Source organism: Solanum lycopersicum, chromosome 1 (genome assembly GCF_036512215.1).
Source record: "Solanum lycopersicum chromosome 1, SLM_r2.1".
In the NCBI taxonomy this organism is placed as follows: domain Eukaryota; kingdom Viridiplantae; phylum Streptophyta; class Magnoliopsida; order Solanales; family Solanaceae; genus Solanum; species Solanum lycopersicum.
Window position 1 is genome coordinate 79474004 of NC_090800.1, and position 20763 is coordinate 79494766.

Sequence of the window (20763 nt, forward strand, 5' to 3'; positions counted from 1 at the left end):
GCCCTACCTCCCCACCCCCCGGACCTCGAGGCGCCGTGCCCCGAGGCCCTACCCCCCACCCCCCGGACCTCGAGGAGCTGTTGTCACGACCCAATTTCTCGAGCTATGAAGGCACCTACTATAACCCATCAGTAGGTAAGCCAAACCACAACCCAGAACCACACATACTTGGTGTGAGGGTAGAAACTAAACAAGGCTAAGAAAAATTACTATAACAACATAAGCAAACCAAAACATAAATACAATAAAGGATCCCTCCCAGAACCTGGAAGTCACTAATACAGAGCTACCAACAAAACGAGTACAAGTCCCAACAGTGGACCGCCGAAACTAGACTGTCTCGAAAAGTAAAAGACAAGTCTTTATATAAATAGATGGAGATTGAAATAGTACAAAACGCTGTGTGCTCACCCCTGTCTCCAGACCAGAAATTCTTCAAACTCGATCAACGCTGACTACCGGTGCTCGGACCTGCATCACGAAAATAGATGCAGAGCGTAGCATAAGTACCAAATAACAGGTACCCAGCAGGCATCATAGGCCGACTGAACTAGAAAAGTAAAGCACTATGAAAAGACGGAATCACAAAACTAAAGGTCAAGAACAGAAGGCTAAGTAACACAATAATGCACATGAGTGTATAAAAATCTAACTAAATTAATATAAATAAGCTAACTACACCTAACTGGACCCACCATAAGCCCAGAAGGTACACTCGTGCACAAGTTTAAATAAAAACCCGAACGGACCCCCATAAGCTCGACGAGTACACAAAATAACTATAACTTAAGGAGAATAAAACTCGAGGCCAAAGAACACCGAACCAAAAAGTAAAATCTGACGGTACGGAGGTCGGGCCTTGAACCGGACACTCACCAGAATTACACAAGTAGCCAATCGCAAAATATAAATAACTGAGGCCGGACCTCTAACCGGATGCTCTACTTACTTGAGGCCGGACCTCTAACCGGATGCTCTACATAAGTATGTGGATGTTCGAGGCCGGACCTTAAATCCGGATACCCGACAAAGATGTCGATATAGCTGCTGAAAGAGTCTTTATCTATCCATAATCATATAAACCCATGGAACACCATCCAGACTTAGCTAATCAATGTAAGACCTTAAAGTCGAATAGAAACTCAACTTTGAATCACGGAGCGGAAATCATTGTCACTGACGTAACTCGAGAAGCCGTAACATCGAAGAAATAAGAGTAACTATCGCTAGAGCAAGCTCATCGTCTTTCTAAATAACCAACTATCAGACTCAAGTCTGCTACATCAGTCTACAAGGATTTAAGCCGGCCGAGCGACATCGGGGCTAAACTAAGTCCTACCGAACTTGAATCATGCATTTCTAAGGAAAACCCTAGTCAAACCTAAACTAAGGCCCAACATACTTCTGACAACCAGTATTCAAACATACAAATAATTCATATAGCAAAGAAGGTCAATTAATAACAATTAACATGCTCACAGTTACCCGATAATTCTCAGAAAAGGGCGAAAATATGATTTTTAACACTTATGCATGATCCAATAACTACCCAACCCAAATCCCAACTAATCAACATGCATTCACATGTTCGAGTTCAATCTAAGAAGAGAAATCATAGCCTACCTGAACGCAGATCACGCGCGCTCCAAAATTCACTCCCCAGATCTTTTACTTTCTAAAAGGCCTCGAAACGTTGATACACTATCAGAAATAGAGTCACAAAGTTATTACAGTCATTTAAACACTAAAATCGCAAGAAACGGAGACGGGTCAATTTCACGGTCAAAATGGAAAAAGTGGGATCCGCGTTGAGAAATCCCGAATTAACCCCAAATAAAAGTCCTAAATAACTCTCGAAACTTGTATACCAGAATGGAGCACAATTCAGGACTCAAAACAGTCCCAACATGAACATGCAACAAAAGAACCCAAATTCTAAGCTAAAAATAAGCAACTATGGCAGCAGCTACTTACAAGATTTTACCAAAAATGAAGCTCCAACCGCCAAAACCAACCACACCACGACGATCCTCACGAAAAACCCCACAATATAGGCTCTTGAATCACTTGATTCGGACCTAAAATGGCCAAGAAATTACCTTCTAAAATTTCCCAAAACTTGTGCTCGAAAATGAGCTATGACAGCAGCTAAAACCCAAAATTTACCTCAAATCGGGTCCCCAAATCAGATTCCAAGCTCACCAATGCGTTGCCCTCGAAAAATCTCACAACTTAGCCTTTTGAATCGCCCAATTTGGAGTTGTATAGCTCAAGATATCAAGATTCCAAAGTAAGACACAAAGCTGAAAGTTGGGCTTTCAAAGGGGCTGCACCAGATTCAGCTTTGCCTACTTTCTTTAAAGTCTCCGACGGGTGCTCCAAATCCGTTCGGAACCTGATAAAAATAAAATAGATATGCTACCCTACCAAAGTCGACATTCCGGACTCAAAGGCGCAGTCGAAATTTTCATCAGAGATCATCTCGATAAAATGTGGGTCCCACTTCCAATGGCCATTTTAAGTCAAAAACCACAAAAGGGCTCGAAAAAATATCAAAAACCTCAAAACCCGAAAGAAGGGTCAAACTAGACCAAACTCGACATTCCGGGGCTAACCGCGCTGACGGAATTATCATCCGAGCGCGTTTACTCAGAATGTTGACTAAAGTCAAACTTAGCCTTTAAACTTAAAGTTAAAACGCCTAATCCCACCAACTCACATTGAAAACTTTGGGAGTCATGTCGACAATGCTACTAGACTAAAATGACCCTTCTGGAACTGATGGAATCTTCAGAATTAGATTCTGATGTCATCTTCTTGAACTTTTGATCGAAAATGATCGTTCAAGGTTCATAAGCTCCAAAAATACTAAAACTCACACAATAACCAAACGAATGACCAGGTGACCGATCTGTCAGTCCCAGCAAGTCATAAATGACTTGGAATCGCTATAGGAACGCTCTAAACGATGTACAGAAGACAAAACACTAAAATGACAATAAGGGTCATTACAATTGTGCCCCGAGGCCCTACCCCCCACCCCCCGGACCTCGAGGCGCCGTGCCCCGAGGCCCTACCCCCCTCTCCCCTCCCCTCCCCGGACCTCGAGGCGCCGTGCCCCGAGGCCCTACCCCCCTCCCCTCCCCGGACCTCGAGGCGCCGTGCCCCGAGGCCCTCCCCCCCTCCCCTCCCCGGACCTCGAGGCGCCGTGCCCCGAGGCCCTACCCCCTCCCCCCCCTCCGGACCTCGAGGCGCCGTGCCCCGAGGCCCTACCCTACCTCCCCGGACCTCGAGGCGCCGTGCCCCGAGGCCCTACCCTACCCCCCACCTCCCCGAACCTCGAGGCGCCGTGCCCCGATGCCCTACCCCCCCCCTTCCGAACCTCGAGGCGCCGTGCCCTGAGGCCCTACCCTCCCCCCTTCTCCCCCCCCTCGAGGCGTCGTGCCCCGAGGCCCCCACGAGACCTGCATTAAATAGATTCATTAGATAACTCAATAGTAGCTAAAAAGAGTTCCAAGAAGAGTGAATGTGAGCAAGTGAAGGAGAAATAGAGAAAGATAGTGTAGTTAGAATGCAAGTATAGGGAACATGGATATTGAACGAGGAACCTAACAGAGTTATTTTTATTTTATTTATTCGAAAGAGATAAAAGTAACACGGGAATATGTAATTTGTCCTACAATTCCTACTTATCCTTTTGACGAAAGCTAAAATTCTAACCGATTTTCTTTAGCTTCTTCCATTTTGAAAGCTAATATTCCCTTCAAAGTAAGAAATCGACATAAATAATCTTCTATGCCTCAATCACAAATTAGTTGAGGTCAGCTACATGAATCCTTTGAGTAATAGTTCCTATTCAGTCCATTCAGTAGAAATGATCTACTATGCACATAATCAGAAAAATTACTATCCAGTCATATAGTTTACTGCAGCAACAGGAGAGTATTTCTTTTTGATGAACATGGAGAAAGATAACTTTTTTTAGGGGTGGAAAGTACATGGATTGCCATTCACATTCTTATTGCTTATAACTTGAGGAGGAGAAGGAAGACATGAATTAGCTGGGTTTTTTTTTTCTACAAAGGAATGATGGAGGATCTAGATCTTTTACTTAGTCAAAGAAAACAGCCCTCCAAATACTGCACTAATATGTTAATCGTGCCGTAAGAAGGTTTTCAGGAGTAAATGGGCAAACCTGGCAGTCTTATAATATTTAGAACAAGAAGATAGATAGGAGCAAACATTACATGTGCGATACTTGAGAAGCAGCCCATCCCACATTGAAGATTGCAGCGAACACACTGTAACCAATAGTTTGCAGCATGGCCGAATCAGAACCAATAAGTTTGCAAGGCAAGCAACCGCCAAACATGGAAGAAAATGAGACAGCAACCAAGAGAGATCCTGCAATATGCCATACTTCAAAATGCCCAAATCTGTCTATCTATCAGGTAGAACAACAAATATTAGCTAGAAGGTTCAATAATAAAGAAAAAAAATAAAGGTATGCACTATTATCTGGGGATAAGAGGCGTAATTGTTATTACTCCTGAAAAGACTATGTGCTGTTCTCATGTCAAAAATTACTTATTGCATTTAACTAACCAATATATAATAAAGAAAATGGCTGCATAAATAATATATTTGGAATACTCATACAAGAAAAACTATACATTTTATAATAGACAAACATATGTTTAGATGAGAAATCGTGAAAATGGTTGAGCATGTTTTCATCTATCAACGACTTCATAATCTCTTTTAGGAAATGATATTAAAATGTCTTAACATGTTTTTCTTAAGTCATCTAATCCACCTTCCAGAAAAATATAATAGATGCTTTAAAACTCAGTAGGTGAAATAAGGACAAAGTTTAGGTAGTAGTTACGTTCTTGAGAGATACCAGTTCCCCAGCAAATATAGTAGTCAATCCATCTGCAACTTGACCTGAGAGCATTACAACTGCAGCATCACTGAGAAACAGACATGGTATACATGAATACACAACCAATTGCTTCACAAACTACGGTATCCTATACAATACCCTTTTCTTTTGAGTTTAATTTGGAGGGGAACGGGGTAATGAAATGCGAGGACATTGGAGTGTAGAAGTCACATGCTTGACAAATTGGGGAGAGTGTAGTAGTGGATAACATGAGGACGAAATCACACTATTAGAATTGAGATCCCGGTAACGAGCCCTTTAAATGTCATTATACAATGTTAGTTACATGCGGCATGCTAACAGCAGCATGACAGGGCAGTGCTCAGTTCAATTCTCATATGCCCATCCTGAGTGTTGTATAGGCTGGCTGCAGATATACCCTATGGTTGTATACAAAAAATGAAACCAGTCTTTCTATTTAACTAACTAGAACTAAGCGCCTAGTACACTCCATTGAACTCATAACATTCACACAACACACTCTAAAGTACATAACGTTGTGGTAAGCATTAACTCAAGAATTGTGAAAAAGGTAGCCTATGTTAGATTGCTATCAGCAGACGAGCTACGTCAGAATACAGTAAAAGAGGTACATGATAATTTAAAGATGCAGGTGCCACAAAGTGGTTTCTATCCTTACAAATCTTTAAAAAGATTAAACACATCCCTTGATAACTAAAGCATTTCCTGCAAATCCCCTCATATCAAAAACCCTCAAATCACATAATTTTTTCCATGAAACCCCACGTATCCATGTAATCGCAGAAAAACTATCTAAATCAAATCATTAACCATTTTACTTATTTAATGATCCAAGAAGAAAAACCCCAAAAAAGAAATCACAAAACCCATCTACATTTACACAAATTTAACCAAGAAACCCCATACCCAACATTCAAAAAAGTGAAATATCGACCCAGTAATCAAAAAAAGAAGATAAAACCCAGTAATCCAATTATTTTCTTGCACTAATAAACAGAGACCAAAAGAGAGAAACACTCACAAGTTTGGAGGAATGAGAAATCCATTACGAGCAGATACAGTTGTATAAATTCGAGATATTAGAAATTTCCGGCCTGATTGTTCTCCAACCCCGATGAATCCGCCACCATTGCTTGTCTCTTCGTCACCGCACTCGAAACTGACGAACACCTATTGTGGGTCATCGTCATTTCCTCTTTACAATGTAAAAAATCGAAAAACTAACAATTTTCCATCACCTTCTTCCTCAAGAAAACAAGAAGAAGAAAAAAAAGAAAGAAAGAGAAGAAGAAAGAAAGAAAGCCGTTATTGTGAGAAATGAAAAATGTGAAGTAATATATACCGATATAGTAGCGGTCAAAGTTGGGCCTGTTTGAATTCGACTTCATATGAAGACACGTAAGGAATGGAATATGTGAGATTATACTATTTTTAGTAAATGTGGATTGCGTTTAAATTAAAGTTAGACGGAGAATTTATATGAAAATGGGCGTTAAAAAATGGTGTTAGTATATGTGGTGGTTTCCCAACATATTAAATGCGGAAATGGGTATTACATTTTTGTTTGTAAGTATACGTGTTGGTTTCTCAATTCATTATGAAGGTTCACATAAAATTTTTTGAAAAAAAGATTGGTGCTTTGAAGCATTAGATCTATATGCTAACACGTACAAAAAAAATCGGAGTTCGGGTAATTCCTAAAAAAGGACATAAATACGGAAATGGGCGTTAAAAAAATAATGTCAATTTACGTCGTTGTTCCCCATCTCATTACGGAGGTCTTTATAAAGTATTTTGTGTGAATGTTTTGGGTGCTACGGAATGTCACATCTATAGGCTAATACACACGAAAAATTGAGAAAATTGGATCATCGTTCCATTGAACAACCAGGTCAACTATAATGCTCACCTACTCAACACTTCGTTGTAAAATCAATATCATATATGTATTAAGAAATCTACTGAAAATATCTGTGACATTTGACTACGAATCAGTTACTAGTCTACTGCATATTAATAATAAAATCTTGATATAATGTTCTCTCTAATTAACATCGTTCAAAGTTTGATTTATTAACCTCTGCGTGATATCTTGTTTTTTCGATCCTAATATAATGAACTCAGGATCTTAATTTTAGTTGAGATATAAAGACTTCTGCAAATGTTATCGACAGTAGCGTCCAAAGTACAGAGTAGAACTTAATAGACATTTTTTCCTACGAGCAGGCTTGAATAGAGCTTGTGGTTGGTTTGGTCCTCTCACAACTTGAAAGAGCCCAAGTAATGAAAAATAACTTGGGATAAACAAATTGCTAATATAGAGTGAACCATATATATGGGGTATTCAAGAACGCATTATTTGCCAAGATATTCATAAAGCTCATAGTGTCAGAGTAGCAATCACATAAATTGAATCAGTACAATGCAGTAGTATCGGTACATCATTTACACTTTCCCATCTGTTAAGGTGTATTCTAACCGCTATTTATTCATTCTTACAGTTCCTTATCGGTTAAGGAGCCTCATGCAACGATTGAAGCTCTCAAGCATGCCAGCCACTTGTACCCGAACAAAATGGACCATTACAGCTGGTAAATGGAACAAGTTGGTGCATGCGCGATTTACATAATCCACTTCTCCGTAAAGAGAATCATTCATCACTTCTTTGCTATATACCGAAATGAACAACATGTACAACGCTAGCAAAGACCATACCTATGAGACAGGCAAATTTAGAATTAGAGTTTATCGAAAGTAATGAGTTCATTGAACTGCTGATATGTACTTATAACAATGTTCATAGAAAACGACGGCTTATTACTTGCACCATCCATCGAGCACTGTGGCCACCAAAGATGTCAGAAGCAAAGGCAAACCAAAAGAACATTAGGATCACCAACCACCAACAGTTACACAGGCTCCTGTCCCTTATTAACAGGGATCTCACCCAGAAAGTGCCAAAGTCTATTGTTGTACATGCCAAAATGTTGATGACAAAGCTACAGAACAAAATATGATTACGAACATTGCAATTCAAAGGCTATTCAAATGCATAAACTCCAAATCAGGATACATTTTGCTATTTGCTCGAAGAGAACAGATTGATTTCGGTTATGTCAATCCATTCAGTCCAATCCCCTTATTACGTGAAACAGAGAAGAAGCACTGGATGTTACAAGTTATGTATTCAGAGTTTATAGCCTATTAACAAACTAAGACACACAAAGCTATTCATATTGCTCAATTTCTCTCGCATTCATAAAGTAAGCCGACACTGTGCAAGCCTAACTTCTTATCTACAATAGCCATTACGGTACTAACTTTCATAACTATCCAGGTTGTATGATAACTATGTGATCATAATAGCCACTTTTATCTAACTTCAAGAACGCCACGGAGAATGATGACTGTCTCATGCCATCAGTTAATCCGATTCCAATACCCTTGTCTTGTCTAATAGAATGATCTCTCTATTTCTGGATTCAGAGTAGAACTACCGATAATTATAACTAAGGATAAGAAGTAACCAATCCCCCCTCTATGTATGTTATAAAAAGCGATGAAATTCAAGTTCCTTACAACAGCAGAAATCTGAATATTTACATCTTTTGAGGCTTACCCTTGATCAATTCCGAAGAGATATTTGGTCAATAGGCCAATGGAAGCCCCTATAAAAAAGGCACCAGTGATCAACAAGCAGACCCTCTTCTTCTGCAGAGTTAGAAGATTCGATATTAAAAGAAGCAAATTTAACAACAATTCACCAATTTAAACGTAAATTGATCACGTACTCTTTCTAATGGCGGTGTAGTGAAAAGGAAGAAAATAGTTCCAGAAGCAATAAGAAGAGTGAACAAGCCCCCGATGTTCCAGATATAATGGAAGGAGGATCCAACAGTAGAGCTCAACAGGGTACAGAAAAGGGTACAATACATCTGTATTATCATCAAAAGCTAATGAACATTTGAAAAAAAAGAGACAAAAAAAGCGAATCGATTTCCTGACAAATACAAACGCTAAATCAACTCATCGATAACCTGAAAAAATACGCAAAATAACACTATTTATCGGGCAATACTATACTCTTGAGATTTCACATCAATCAATAACAAGATCATAATAATGAAAAATCCAAAACAGAGACACAACAACTTCAAGAACAAAAATTCTCACATATTTCAAGTGTTTGTGAATATGTGGGTAAAGGTATCCTGTATTCTTCATGTCATCTATTCTCCAACCCCTATTGAAGTAAGCTCTCACAGCATTCATTTCTTCTTCTTCTTCTTCTTCGCCTCTGCAAAATTCTTTTTTTTTTTTTGCAGAGAGAAAATGGAATCAGAAAAGTGTTTGTAGTTTGTTATACAGAGAAGAGTTTGTTACTACCCTTGCTGTTACTCTTTGTGGGAATATTTACGCTTCTACCTTTCAGTTATGGGATGAGTTTTGTGAATATCGCAGGGGTGTTTTTGTCAATTTAATCAAGAGAAAGAATCCTCATGTTCAAATCATTGGCGGGAAATATTTATAAAATTTGCAGTAAATTTGTGCTAAATTTTTCTATTGAGATAGAGTGATTTTGTCGTTATAATATTTTTTTCAAAGGCAGAATAATCTATAGATCCTAAACTTATTAGTAAATTTTATTTAAATACTCTAATTACGACATGTTCTAATGAAGCATATGAACATACACTCTTAATGCTCGAATTATATATATATATATATATATATATATATATATATATATATATATATATATATATATAGATTTAAAAAAAACTACAAATGAACTGAGGTAATTAAAATAGAGAGAGAATTTAAATATTTCAATCTGCTCATTTTCAAGTTAAAGTAGGTAATGCACTGATCAATAATTATATGAAAAATGCGAATTAATTAAGTTCGTCACCTCTTTTTGTAGTTTTGCAGAGAAGAGTTCGTTACCAACGGAATGCCCCTTGCCGTTATTTATTTTTGGGATATTTACGGTTTTACCTTTTCAGTTACATGGGTATATATAAAACAGGGCTACTTTCGTCAATTAAAGAAAATGGATTTATTGGCGGGATTAGAAATATACGCAATATTCATTTTTATTGTCCAACATAATTTTCATATTTATTTTTTTAGGTAAAATACATAAACTTCCGTCTAAACTTAGTACTAAAATTTACTTTAGTACTTTAACTTTATAGATAACTATTTACCTCTCTAATCTCTTTTCAAGTGAATTAAAATACAACATGACAAGTCAAAATAAATAAGGCGCATAAAGACCAAAAATTAAAGAAAAAAAAAAAAGTAAACCACAATTATTTTCATTTTATGAATAATCTTTTTTTTCATCTCTTCATACCCTTTCTTCTTCTTCGACCCCCCCCCCCCCCACGCCCAACAAACCCCCACTCCTATCCTCTTTATTTCTCTTTGAATCTTGGTGCTTCACACTTTTCTTCTTCTTTTTTTTCATTGTTGAACTTTTCATATTCTTTCTCCTTCTTCAAGACGCCTCATCCCACCCTTATTTCCTTTAATTTCTATCAATAAACCCAAAAAAATGTGATAAACAAGAAAAAAAAGGAAAATCATCAATTTATTCTTGCTTTAAATTAAAATCAGTCTTATTGGCAAATTTTGAATGTGATGAACTTGAAGCTCTTTTTAGTGAAACTCAATAAATTTTTCATTTCAAATTAAATTTTTAGTTGTTATAATTTATTTGTTTTAATTTATATCTTAAAAATTGAGTGTTCTTGTGCGTTTTGAGATTTTGAATCTCTTTTAATTGATTTTTTTGAGATTATATTTCTTATAATCATGGATTAATTTTTATTTTTTGAGATTTTTTATTTTTTAAAATCGTGAGTAAATAAAAAAAAGAAAAATAATTAAAAATTAAGATTTAAATATGCTTAATGTGATGCTGATGTGACAATGACGTGACGCTAATGTAGTGCTGATGTATCAATGACGTGGTGCGTCTGAAATGCACTTACCATTGTGAATTTTTGTTAATATTTTCTACCCTTTGAATTTCGGACTCTAATTTTTATCCCCATTCAAGTAAATTTCAAAAAGTAGTTTGAGTGGACATAAATTCAATCAGGAGGTTTTTCCTATAAAGATTAAATTCTTCTTTGTGAACTTCAAATAAATTTAGAAACTGTGAGCGTAGGACTCGAGTCACAAATTTCTTTGCATTTGTAATATAACAAACAATTTTGGAGCTTCATTAAAGTAGATCATGAGGAGTTAAAATGGCCTATATGGTTATTTGGTTAACATGATGGATCTTACTTTGTCACTCTTTTTTTATGCTAACTTTATATTTCTTTCGTTTAAAGAGGAATGACCTTCTTTTCTTTTTAGTCTGTTAAAACATGAATGACTTTTTTTTTTATAACATTTTAATTTCAGCTTTTCACGTGACAGGTTTAGGCCATAAGATCAAAAGACAATTTTGTACATTTAACCTAACTTTAATTTAGAACCACAAGATATAAAAGTCTTTTTTATACTCTTAAACTCCGTACCAAGTCAAACTAGACCATTCTTTATAAAACGGAGAAAGTAATTATTTTCATGGTCAAACGTCCACTAAATACAATTTCAATAATTATCAAACCAATAAAAAAAGAAAATAAATAACAACTCATGATGATAAATATGATATAGGAGTTAATGCTTATCATATAACAGGGTTTCTGTTAAATTTGTTCATATGATGTAGAAAATAAGCAACTGATGGTTCTGCTTCACAAGTGTACTTTGAAGATTACGTAAGGCTTCTAACCCCAATTGCATACCCTTAGCTACTATATTAATTGAACGTCCAACTTCTAACTCTTGCAATGCTATGTATCTAAATCTATTAAGACTATGAAAGTCACACATCATAACTGGTTAAGTGATGTCTTTTTGCAAAAAATTACAACGTGAACAACAGTTTTCCTTCACTTCTTTTATTTATAATGAGAATCATTAGGAGTCTGATTAGATCAACTGATTTTTTAAAAGTTGATAAGTATCTCATGCCGAAAATCACATTTAAATGATGTAACATTTAAATCTGTTCATTTCCGAGTTAAGTAGGCAATAGACTGATCTCTGTCTTCAGACTATGAATTTACTGTAAAATGTAGTCATCACAAAGACATACTTTTTCATCATTTACAAAGTTCTACATCTGTATACTACTCCCTATTTATTCTATAGTTCCATGTGTATCAGCATTAATTTTGTCTGCGTTGCTCAATGTTTGCAACCAGGCAGAGTCTTATAGCATGGACCACTATAGCCGGTAAATGTAGGAAGATGGTAAATGTGCAATTGACAAAGTCAATTCCTCCAAATCGAGCATCGTACAATATCTCTTGGCTATATACCACAAGGTACACCATGAACAATGGAAGCAAAACGCATGCCTGTCATAAGCATTATTCAAGTCAGTCATATTATTCATTCATTCAGTAGACAAAGGCAAGTTCAAAACTAGAGTAAAGTAAGTTCAAAATTATTGTAATTAGTGAAATTGTATGCAAAGTTACTGTTTTATGAACAAGGGAACTGAGTTATAGGATGTGTGTGTGAACACATTGTATGCACACAACTTTCTTACCTTTAACGTCCATTGAGAAATGCCAAATAACAGATACATTAGAGAGTAAAACAGGCCAATGGTGTAGATTTGGCTCCTTTCCCATTCTTCTTTGGCTGCAACCCAGAAACATCCAAAGACAGTTGCTGCACCTTGCAAAAATCTAACGACAGCGCTGGAGAGAGAGATTTCTGAAGTTATAGTTCTCAAAGCCAATATAGTTCAAAACTGTTTCCGGTTTCCATTCCAGACCCCTAAATCCATGATACTTAGTTACAACTTACAAGTCATCAATTTAGCTCAATGTTAATATCAGACCAACATTCTAAAACTCATTGCTAGTCATAATTCTCAAATTTTCTCATTCATAAGCTATGTATTATGCAGATTCTCCACTATGAAGCCTAACAGATTACGAACAAGAGTCATTACTGCAAAAAATTTCAAATACTACGGGGATGTTCAGACTCCAAACCTACGTTAATCCTACTAGCCACTTTTAGCTAACTGCACGCAAGAATAATACAGAACACAACATAGAATGACTATGTTTATGTCAATGCATCCAATCCAATGCCAGTGCTTGTGAAAGTGACCAACACACTAAGGATTTTCTCAGAGAGAATAGTGGTGTACATGTAGGAGACTCGAATTTTAAAATTGAAACAAATCTAATGATTATCAAAGATAAAGTGATCACAAGTATATATACCAATTAACGACAAGGTAATATGATATGACAAGAAAGCAGTAAAAACAACCATATCTAAACAATGTTTAGCATCTTTCAAGTCTTACCTTTGATCGATTTCGAAGAAGTACTTGGTAAAAGGGCCAACAGAAGCACCAACACAAAATGCAGTATACATCAAGAGCACAACCCTCTTTCGCTGCATAGACAGAAGATTTACGATACAAGAAGCGACTTGAAGAATAATTAAACAATTTTGGAAGAATAATTAAATCGTATACCACTCTCCATGGTGGTGTATGGTAAAGCCAGAGTAAACTTGCTTCAGAAGAAAGGACTGTGAACAGCCCCCCTACTTCCCCGATGAAGTGCAAGTAGGATCCACAAGCAGCAGCCGACATGGCACAGAGGAGGGCAAGATACACCTATAGTTTCATAAAACTAATCAATACTTATATGAAACTTTACAAATTAATTAAGTTCATCAAACTGTTCAAAACATTGATGTTTTCTTCCATCACCATAATATATAACTAAGTGAATTTGATACTCACATATAAACAACTTTCAATACCGAACAGGGAAAACTCAATTCGAAATGCTAATTCTTCAAAATCTTCTTAGAATCTAAATTCATCTTCGGAAAACAGAATGTTGCCTTATTTCTTACTGAACTACAAGAAACTGTAGAAAAAAACACTGACTTCGATCATCAACAATATTTGGAGAACCGAAATTCATCAAATGAGCATCATCTTCTGATCAGCTATACAGAAAAATCTCGATTGCGATTTCTTAAATTACAACATTTGTGATCAACTAGAAGGAAAAGAGGAAAAAAAAAAGTGGAAATTTACCTTTTGCAAGCTTGTGTGAGCGTGCTGGGTAATTGGTGCAGAACTCATCATGTCTTTTCTTGTCCAATTTCTATTGAAGTACAAATTCACGGCATTCACTAAGAAATTCATTTTTTTTTTCTTTTTGCAGAGAAATTGGAAGTGATGAAGAAGAATGAGGAGCGTCAGTTCTATTTATAGTTTTGCACAGAAGAGTTTGTTACCAACGGAATGCCCTTTTTGGGATATAGTTTTACCTTTCAGTTTATGGGTATAAACTCAGGTTCTTGGAGGGAAGGGAGTTAGAATTATGGAATCCGATCGTCATTTAAAGTTGTCTACATATTTTATTTGGACATTTTATTTTCTGTTTGTTCTAATTGAACACTTTTATTAATAAAAAAAATTCATATACAACATGGCACCAGAGGTGTCAAATAAGACTTAAATCATCTTTAGCCACTTCAAATTTTTCGCCACTTGGACACATTATCTTACGTTCATCCTACCCCATTTTCTTCTTTGTTAGTACACACAGCCGCCTCTGACTGAAACTACCCATTTTCTTCTTTGTTAGTACAAATGTTTGGTCATAAAATTTAGGAAATATATTTCACCTTTTTAGAAAAATATGATTTATACACACAAGTTTTAAAAACTATCAAAACTTACTAAAAGTTTGTATTACAAGTCAATTGAATGTTCGTTACAACAATAACAAATAATGTCCATGACACTAAAGCAATGTGGTAATTTGGAGTGAGTGCAACAAGAATTATTCTATACATCGTGAAGTAGACAAAGTACATGACTTTGTTATCTAAAGTCAATTTTTAATAATTTTCATCAACGATCATATCATTATTTAATATTCATTACATATTTCATCACTATTTTGGTGTTCACGTAAAAAATAATGTAATACAACGCAAGCAACTACTAGAGAGGTGTTTTTGTAAAAGATAAAAGATTGGGGTAAAATTTTAATTTTTAAAATATCCCAAATAATGAGATTTGACCCAAATACTAGAAAAAACTAGTATTTGGAAATTTGGAATATTTGCCAAAAATATTTGCCAAATAATGACAAATTGTATGGACAAACATTATTTGCCAAATTTTTCCCAAATATTATTTGGAAAATTTATGGCCAAACGGACCCTAAGTGAATTATGCACATAACTTTGAGGAGTAGCAGATGACTTAAGCCTCATTCTTATGTAGCATAATACACGTAGGAATTGAATTACCATGAAAGATGTCTTATAAGACAGATATGTCTATTTGTTCAATTTTATACAAGTTAAAGAATCTATTCGTGAACATCCAAAATTGAAGGACATAAATGACAATTGAAACTAAAATAAAAGGCATATTTAATGTGTGAGTTAATTATTTTAAGAACTTTGAAAGTCAACTTTAGAATTAATTTTTTTAATTCAGGTTGTTAAAGAAAATGGTCAATATATATTATTTGTTAGACGATGAGGGCATATATACACCATTTGTTAAATGACGTGGCATATATACCTCTAATTAAAATTTTCTTAAAAAATATGTCATGTCAACCTGAGCCAAGTATACTATAATTGGCTAACCAAAAGTTCAAATAAAACTTGAAACTGTAACAGATCAATATGTTCAATTTTGAATTTAAACTAATGGACTGTCTGAAAAAAGGAAGAACAATGATGTGTAAGGTAATCAACAATCAGTATTTGCCCTAAAATATTCAGTAAAATGTAACCACAAAGGAACACTATTTCATCATTTACACTCCATCTGCATTCTGCTTTATATTTATTCTATGGCAAATTTTCAAAACAATTCTATGTGTGGGGCGACGCTGAGTTTTTACATGCAGGCATAGTCTTGCAGCATGGATCACTACAGCTGGTAAATGGAAGAAGATGGTGAGTGTGCCCAATGAACAATGTCAGCATTGATATGTCCAAAGCGAGCATCGTACAGTATCTCTTGGCTATATAGCACTAAGTACCCAATGAACAATGTCAGCATAGTGGCTACCTATCACAAGCAATATCCATCATGTCAGTCACTAAAGACATTAAGTTATAGGATGAGTTTCATTGCAGCGTATGCATACAACTGCTTACCTTTAACATCAAATGAGCTGTGTAGCTGTCAATAAATCTAGAGAACAAATCATTGACAACAAACGTAGAGAACATTAGAAAACAAGCAAGGGTCAGGCTCAACAACTCTCGTTCATAAGCTAAACATAATAAAAATTCTGAACTGTGAAAGTAGAAATTTTCAGATTGTCCAAAACCTATGTGGTTCGACTAGCCATTTTTAGCTAACTGCGTTCAAGAAGTTGTTCAGATTTCACATAGACAACTTGTATGTTCTCACAATTCCTTATTACATAATTTCCATAGAGAAAGTAGTCAGTCTAATGAACTTGGAATAAATCTACGATTCATTGATCACATACCACTCTCTCTGGGGATGTAAAGTGAAGCCTGAACACACTTGCTACAGTTAAAAAACCTGGTAACAGTCCCCCCACTTCCCAGAACAAGTGCAAGAAGGATCCACAACCAGAGCACACCATGGCCCAATAGAGAGTCAAATACACCTATATAATCGGGGATTTAGCACGAATACTTAAATTACAACATTTTAATCAGAAAACTAATAGACTGTGTAACAGTGCGGAGGATTTCTCCAGAATTCATTGCCTCGATTATGATTGCAACATTTGTGATCAAATATAGAGGAAAAAAAAGTGGAAATTACCCTGTTCAAGCTTGTGCAATCTTTCTGGGGAATTGGTGCTAAACTCATCATGTCTTTTCTTGTCCAGCTCCTATTGAAGTACGCTTTCACAGCATTCACTAAGAAATCCATATTTTCCTTTTCGATTTTCAGACAAATTGGAAATGGGGGATGAAGAAGAATGAGGAGCGATTTTCCCTTTTGGGATATGAACGGGCTATATGACAGGGGTAATTTCGTCTTCAGACTCAAGTTGTTGGCGGGAAGGTTTTCTAATTACTCATTTGATTTCATATTTCTAAATCTCTTCCTTCTAATTTACCTTAGCAAAATAGAAGAAGAAGAAAACAAATAAACAACTGCGAAAAGTAATGTCATAGAAATATTAATTAATTTGATACTATAAAATTTAGTTAATTTATATTTTTTTAATGTAAAATTTACAAATTAAAATCAATGAGTGTCAAAAAAAAGAGGAAAAATTGTGTATAATAGCAAATTAATAACCTAAAATAATGGAGTAGCTAGGGTTTGATTTAATTGTGCTCCATAGCAAACGTTTGCAAAAAATTGTTTGGCGCCTCTCTCCCAAATATCTCGCTCGCCGCTCTCCTCCAATCTCTCGCTCGCTTCTTCACTTTTTATACAAACACAAGTGTATAAAAATTGTTTTTAATTGTATAAAGCAGAGAAAATTGTATAAATACATATATTTTTGTTCCTCTCTCTTCCCTCTTCCAGATCTCGCTCGCCACCCTCGCCTTTCTCATTTATACAAACAGAAGCGAAATGTATAAATTGCGTTTCTGTTTGTATGAAGCGTGAGAAAATTATATATACACATGCAAGTACATATATTTTCGTCCTATACACATATAATTATACAATAAAAATACTCCCCTGCCCAGTTTCTTTTGTCTTTCTCTCTTTTTCGTTTTATACAATTTTCAAATTGTATCTAATTTCTTTCTTTCTCGTTTTATACAATTCAATTCAATTTGTATATTCCTTGTCAAGTCTCTTTTGTCTTTCTCTCTTTTTTATTTTATACAAATTCAAATTGTATATAATTGTTCTATACACTTATAATAATACAATTCGTTTTATATATTTCGTTTTTATACAGTTCTCTGCCCAAGTATTTTTCTCTTTCTTCTTTTATACACTTTGTTTTATACAATTTGCTTCAACTGTATATGTACAGCGAATTATACAGTTTCTAAGTTAGTTATGGAGCGCAATGATGCAAATTTTGCTATAGCATACAAAGATAAATTTTTTATTTACTATATGTGAAAGTTGCCAAAAAAAATATATAGAGAGATTGATTTACATACTATAATTAAAAAGTGATTTTCAAATTTAATATTTTAATCGTAATTAAGATGTTTGTTAAATTAACTTAATTTTGACCTTTAAAAAAATATATTAGATAACTCATAAGTGTTAAGATGTTAACATGAGGAAATGGGAGGAAAAGAAATCTAATCCAAAATAAATTATGTCTAATTAAAACTTTTTAAAGGATGGAATATCCTTTTTCTCCTTTGACAAAAGTACCCTTGCGATATCCCCAAAACTGAGCCAATAACTGAAAGGTAGAGCTGTAAATATTCCCAAACAGAGCCACGGCGAGGGGCAGTTTTTTTGTAACAAACTCTTGTGTATATAACGAACTATAAACACAACTCTTCCTGCTTCTTCACCAAATTTTCGATTTCGTTTTCTCTCTGAAGCAAAAAAAAAAAAAAACAACTTGAAGTTCTCAGAGATGAATGCCGTGAAAGCTTACTTCAACAGGAATTGGACAAGAGAAGACCTGATGAATACTGGAGAAGTTTCCGCGTACGCTTACAGAAGCTTGACGATGGTACATTTATTCTTAACTGTTCCATTTTTTCTTTCTATTTGATCACAAATGTAAGAATTATTGTTCTACTTGATTAAAATGTTGTTATTTGAAAAACTTGTAATCGAGGGATTGAGGAATCGAAATTTTTGTATTTCGTTATGGTGTTACTGATAGCTGTATCAAGAGATCTACTTGGAACCGATATGTTTTACAGTTTCGCGTAGTTCTAGTGAGAAGTAAGGCAACATTCTACTTGCTTTACTCGATTATTCAGGATTGATGATGAATTTTGATTTTTCTGAATATCTTACATGTATAACCCTAATTTTTTCTCTTCTTTTGTACTTGCTTTACTTAATTCTTCAGGATTCATGATAAATTTTGATTAATCTGAATATTTTACCGAATTTTTTTACTTAACTATGCAGTTAGTGATAAATGATAACTCGAGTAGAGTTTCGGTATTGAAACCTTGCTCCCTATTTAGGCCTGGAAGTTTTTTTTTTTTTTTGAATAGTTAAAACGAAACGATTGCCACGTGCTTTTGAACTTCCCAAAATGTATTTGTTTTATTTAAATTTGGACTTTCAGAGTCTTGTTTTTTATTACATGGATTACTTTGTTTCATGCAATTTCAGAGTCTTGTTTTTGATTTTTTAGGTTCTGCTTCTAAGTATTGGATTCCGCTTTATTCCTTTGATTGATCAGTTTCCTGAAAAATATAGGTGTATCTTTCTCTCTTCTGTTTCATGTTGAGCTTTACTCTTGGATCACTCTTGCACTCGATCAACCGGGAAGTGGGAGGGCTGTTCACAGTCCTTTCTTCTGTAGCAAGTTTACTCTGGCTTTACTTTGCATCATCATTGAGAGAGGTACGTGATCTGTGTCTTGTAGATTTTCTTCCAAGCTTGTTGAATTGTCATTGACGTCGCTTTTTATATCGTAAATCTTCTGTCTATGCAGAGGCTGAGGCTCTCACTAATGCTGTATGCAGCCTGTACCTTGGGTGCTTCTTTTTGCCTTGTTACCAAAAATCTCTTCAAAGTTCATCCACCGTAAGACTAAAAAGATGCTATACATTGTTCAGATATCTTCTGTCAAAGTTTGATATGGCTCATGAATAGTGAACTTAAATAATTTACCACTGATTCCTGAAGTCTTTTCTAAAATGACAAAAGACAATTTGCTTGTTCTTTCATTTCCTACATTATAAATTCTATAGCAGTTACTTCGATCCTTCTGCATGAGTAGTTGATTACTCTGGTTGTCTTGTCTTCTTTATTGAAGAATATTCTGATAATTTGAAAAATATCTAACTTTGGTAAGCATTCCTTGCTCGTCCTCCAGCTTTATTGTCGACCTTTTGGAAGGTTCAACATCTAGCTTTGGAGTTATCTGGTATGGATCCTCCAAGTATACGAGGGAAAGGAGAGAAATCTACAAGGCTTGTCTGACTTTTTCTTTCTCTCTAATATGCTCCAGCATATTTTTTCATGGTATAGATATGCTTAACACCCACACAGTTCATTGGGCGTTCAAGGTAAGCAGTTGGATGTGATCACACTCATCCTATTATAACACAGTTCCCATGTCAATAAATCATTACTTCTGTCCAATGAATGAATAATATGAATACTGCTTGTTGTAGGTAAACACTGCACAAGCATTGTTGATGGTGTACTTGGTGATATATAGCCAAGATTTACTGTATAATGCTGACATAGGAGAAATTAACTCTGTTGATCGCGCACTCGCCTTCTTCTTCCATTCACCGGGTATAGTGGTCCATGCTGCAAGAGTTTGCCTGACTGCAGAAAATGAGCAAGACAGAGAGGATTACTACTATACACTTGGAACTATAGAATAAATCGAGAGTTTATAGCAAATGATGGGGAACTGTAAATGATGAAAAGTATTCCTTTGTGGCTACATTTTACTGATTGAATTTGAAATTCGTTAGTCTGATGAAAAATGCTTTGTATATTCCTTGTCAAACAATTGTTCCATATAGTCATGACTCATGAATAAGATAAACATAGTCATTCTGGATCAGCCTTCATATTGGAGAATTGGCATAATACATAGCTTACGGGTAAGAAAATTGAGCAATATATG

At 35.4% G+C, this 20763-nt stretch overlaps 4 protein-coding genes across 16 annotated transcripts; 1 reads left to right on the top strand and 3 right to left on the bottom strand.

The window, feature by feature from the left end:
- Window positions 1–220: 220 nt before the first annotated feature.
- On the bottom strand, window positions 221–6257 carry LOC104648906 (uncharacterized). Of its 12 annotated transcripts, none has more exons than XR_011212788.1 (5): window positions 5949–6228; window positions 4889–4973; window positions 4248–4404; window positions 1624–1701; window positions 221–471 (listed from the first exon to the last, which is right to left on the bottom strand). XR_011212788.1 is itself a non-coding variant. In XM_069291793.1 (5 exons), exons 1-4 carry the CDS (start codon window positions 5971–5973, stop codon window positions 1653–1655), a joined length of 330 nt encoding a protein of 109 aa, XP_069147894.1. In that variant the 5' UTR covers window positions 5974–6229; the 3' UTR covers window positions 221–471; window positions 1624–1652. The 12 variants fall into 12 exon arrangements, 8 of the variants coding, with proteins under 8 accessions (XP_069147894.1, XP_069147893.1, XP_069147898.1 ...); XR_011212782.1 differs by having other exon boundaries at window positions 4248–4440; window positions 5949–6227; XM_069291793.1 differs by having other exon boundaries at window positions 4248–4444; window positions 4904–4962; window positions 5949–6229.
- A 946-nt stretch (window positions 6258–7203) lies between these two features.
- Window positions 7204–9572, bottom strand: LOC104648907 (bax inhibitor 1-like). The gene is made up of 5 exons (XM_026029001.2): window positions 9101–9572; window positions 8719–8862; window positions 8547–8638; window positions 7749–7926; window positions 7204–7642 (listed from the first exon to the last, which is right to left on the bottom strand). Exons 1-5 carry the CDS (start codon window positions 9197–9199, stop codon window positions 7433–7435), a joined length of 723 nt encoding a protein of 240 aa, XP_025884786.1. The 5' UTR covers window positions 9200–9572; the 3' UTR covers window positions 7204–7432.
- A 2459-nt stretch (window positions 9573–12031) lies between these two features.
- Window positions 12032–14298, bottom strand: LOC109119986 (bax inhibitor 1-like). Its single transcript, XM_026029002.2, has 5 exons — window positions 14076–14298; window positions 13500–13643; window positions 13326–13417; window positions 12549–12702; window positions 12032–12354 (listed from the first exon to the last, which is right to left on the bottom strand). Exons 1-5 carry the CDS (start codon window positions 14184–14186, stop codon window positions 12163–12165), a joined length of 693 nt encoding a protein of 230 aa, XP_025884787.1. The 5' UTR covers window positions 14187–14298; the 3' UTR covers window positions 12032–12162.
- A 23-nt stretch (window positions 14299–14321) lies between these two features.
- Window positions 14322–20700, top strand: LOC101247868 (bax inhibitor 1-like). Of its 2 annotated transcripts, XM_026029003.2 has the most exons (6): window positions 14322–18666; window positions 19374–19520; window positions 19612–19703; window positions 19996–20046; window positions 20131–20188; window positions 20297–20700. In XM_026029003.2, the coding sequence occupies exons 1-6, from the start codon at window positions 18568–18570 to the stop codon at window positions 20513–20515; spliced, it is 666 nt and encodes a 221-aa protein (XP_025884788.1). In that variant the 5' UTR covers window positions 14322–18567; the 3' UTR covers window positions 20516–20700. The 2 variants fall into 2 exon arrangements, with proteins under 2 accessions (XP_025884788.1, XP_010325263.1); XM_010326961.3 differs by having other exon boundaries at window positions 19996–20188.
- The last annotated feature ends 63 nt before the right edge of the window (window positions 20701–20763 follow it).